The sequence below is a fragment of the Arachis duranensis genome, chromosome 9 (genome assembly GCF_000817695.3).
Source record: "Arachis duranensis cultivar V14167 chromosome 9, aradu.V14167.gnm2.J7QH, whole genome shotgun sequence".
Lineage (NCBI taxonomy): Eukaryota > Viridiplantae > Streptophyta > Magnoliopsida > Fabales > Fabaceae > Arachis > Arachis duranensis.
Window position 1 is genome coordinate 9,602,922 of NC_029780.3, and position 1,188 is coordinate 9,604,109.

At 34.8% G+C, this 1,188-nt stretch overlaps 1 protein-coding gene across 1 annotated transcript in view; it reads left to right on the top strand.

Moving 5' to 3' along the window:
* Window positions 1-1,188, top strand: part of LOC127741508 (uncharacterized) — a 5,831-nt gene that overhangs the window by 3,506 nt on the left and 1,137 nt on the right. Inside the window, exon 3 of the mRNA XM_052254178.1 lies at window positions 926-1,157. Within this exon, the coding sequence (XP_052110138.1) occupies window positions 926-1,157 (232 nt within the window). The remainder of the gene's footprint in view (window positions 1-925; window positions 1,158-1,188) is intronic.

Genomic DNA, 1,188 nt, shown 5'->3' on the forward strand with positions numbered 1-1,188 from the left:
TAACGTATAATAAATATATATCCTAAAATATTTTACAATTGTATTTAATATCCACACAATTAATGAATTAGAAGCACATAGAAAATTATTCGGAAAAGCTCTGCATACAAGCCATTAGGGCTTGTATGCTTTACAAGTTTATTAAATAATAAATTTAAAATACTCGCTCTTCCAGCTACGTTGATTACACGCGCTATATAATATGCCGCGTATATCTAACTTCCAAATTTAAAATATTTGTTTCCTTCTTCATTTTCGTTATTTTGAGATTTGGTTGTTCTTCTTCTCGTGCGTCTTCCCTCATTCTTCTCCATCGATCTTTTCCTCTTCTTTTCTCACTGGTATGTTCTTCGTTTACGTTACCTTTTTCTCTCTCTGCAACTCGAGCTTCGTTTTCTATTTTGATTTGTTGTTTTCTGAAATCAAAGTTTGAACTCGTAGATAATGGATCATTCAAATGAAGATTGTCAGCTGAATCCAGGCGAAGTGGATTATGAATTTGAATCTAACGAAGTTCCTGAGGTTTGATTTACAGTAATTTGTATAGCATTGTGTAGTTTAAAAATTGCTGAACATTGTTTAATTATCTGGAATCTATAGCAGACGCTCGGGTGTAGATCAATCTCTTCTTTGGGTGTATTTTAGCTATAAGTGTGGGTGTATATACACTTTACTGGTTTTTTATTATTTTTAATTGAGTTGTTGTTGTTCAGTTGTATTATATGTATTATATCAGACATGATTGTGTGTGTTTTTAGTTTTTGAGATGGTGTATTCTGCAGTCTGTGTATTCATAGTTTATGGCTTTAAAGGTCATTCTGTAGTTGAGTTGTTTCGGTTCGGGTGTATCATATAAGACATGATTGGGTGTATTTGTATCATATTTATGGGTGTATTCACAGTTCTGACACGGTTTATTGTGCAGCCTCTCTCTGTTGTTGATGACGAGCTTGTTCCGAAGGTCAGAATGACCTTTAGGACCCTTGAAGATGTCGGAAAATTTTACAGGAACTACGCCAAGGCTGCAGGTTTCTCTACAAGAGTTCGGTGCACAAATAGGAAGGGAAACGAGATTAAGAATCAACTGATTACATGTAGCAGAGAGGGAAAATGGAAATCTAAAATATCTCCAACCGAGAAGACCAATCCGACAGCCGGTTTAAACTGTCCTGCAAGAATTTATATACA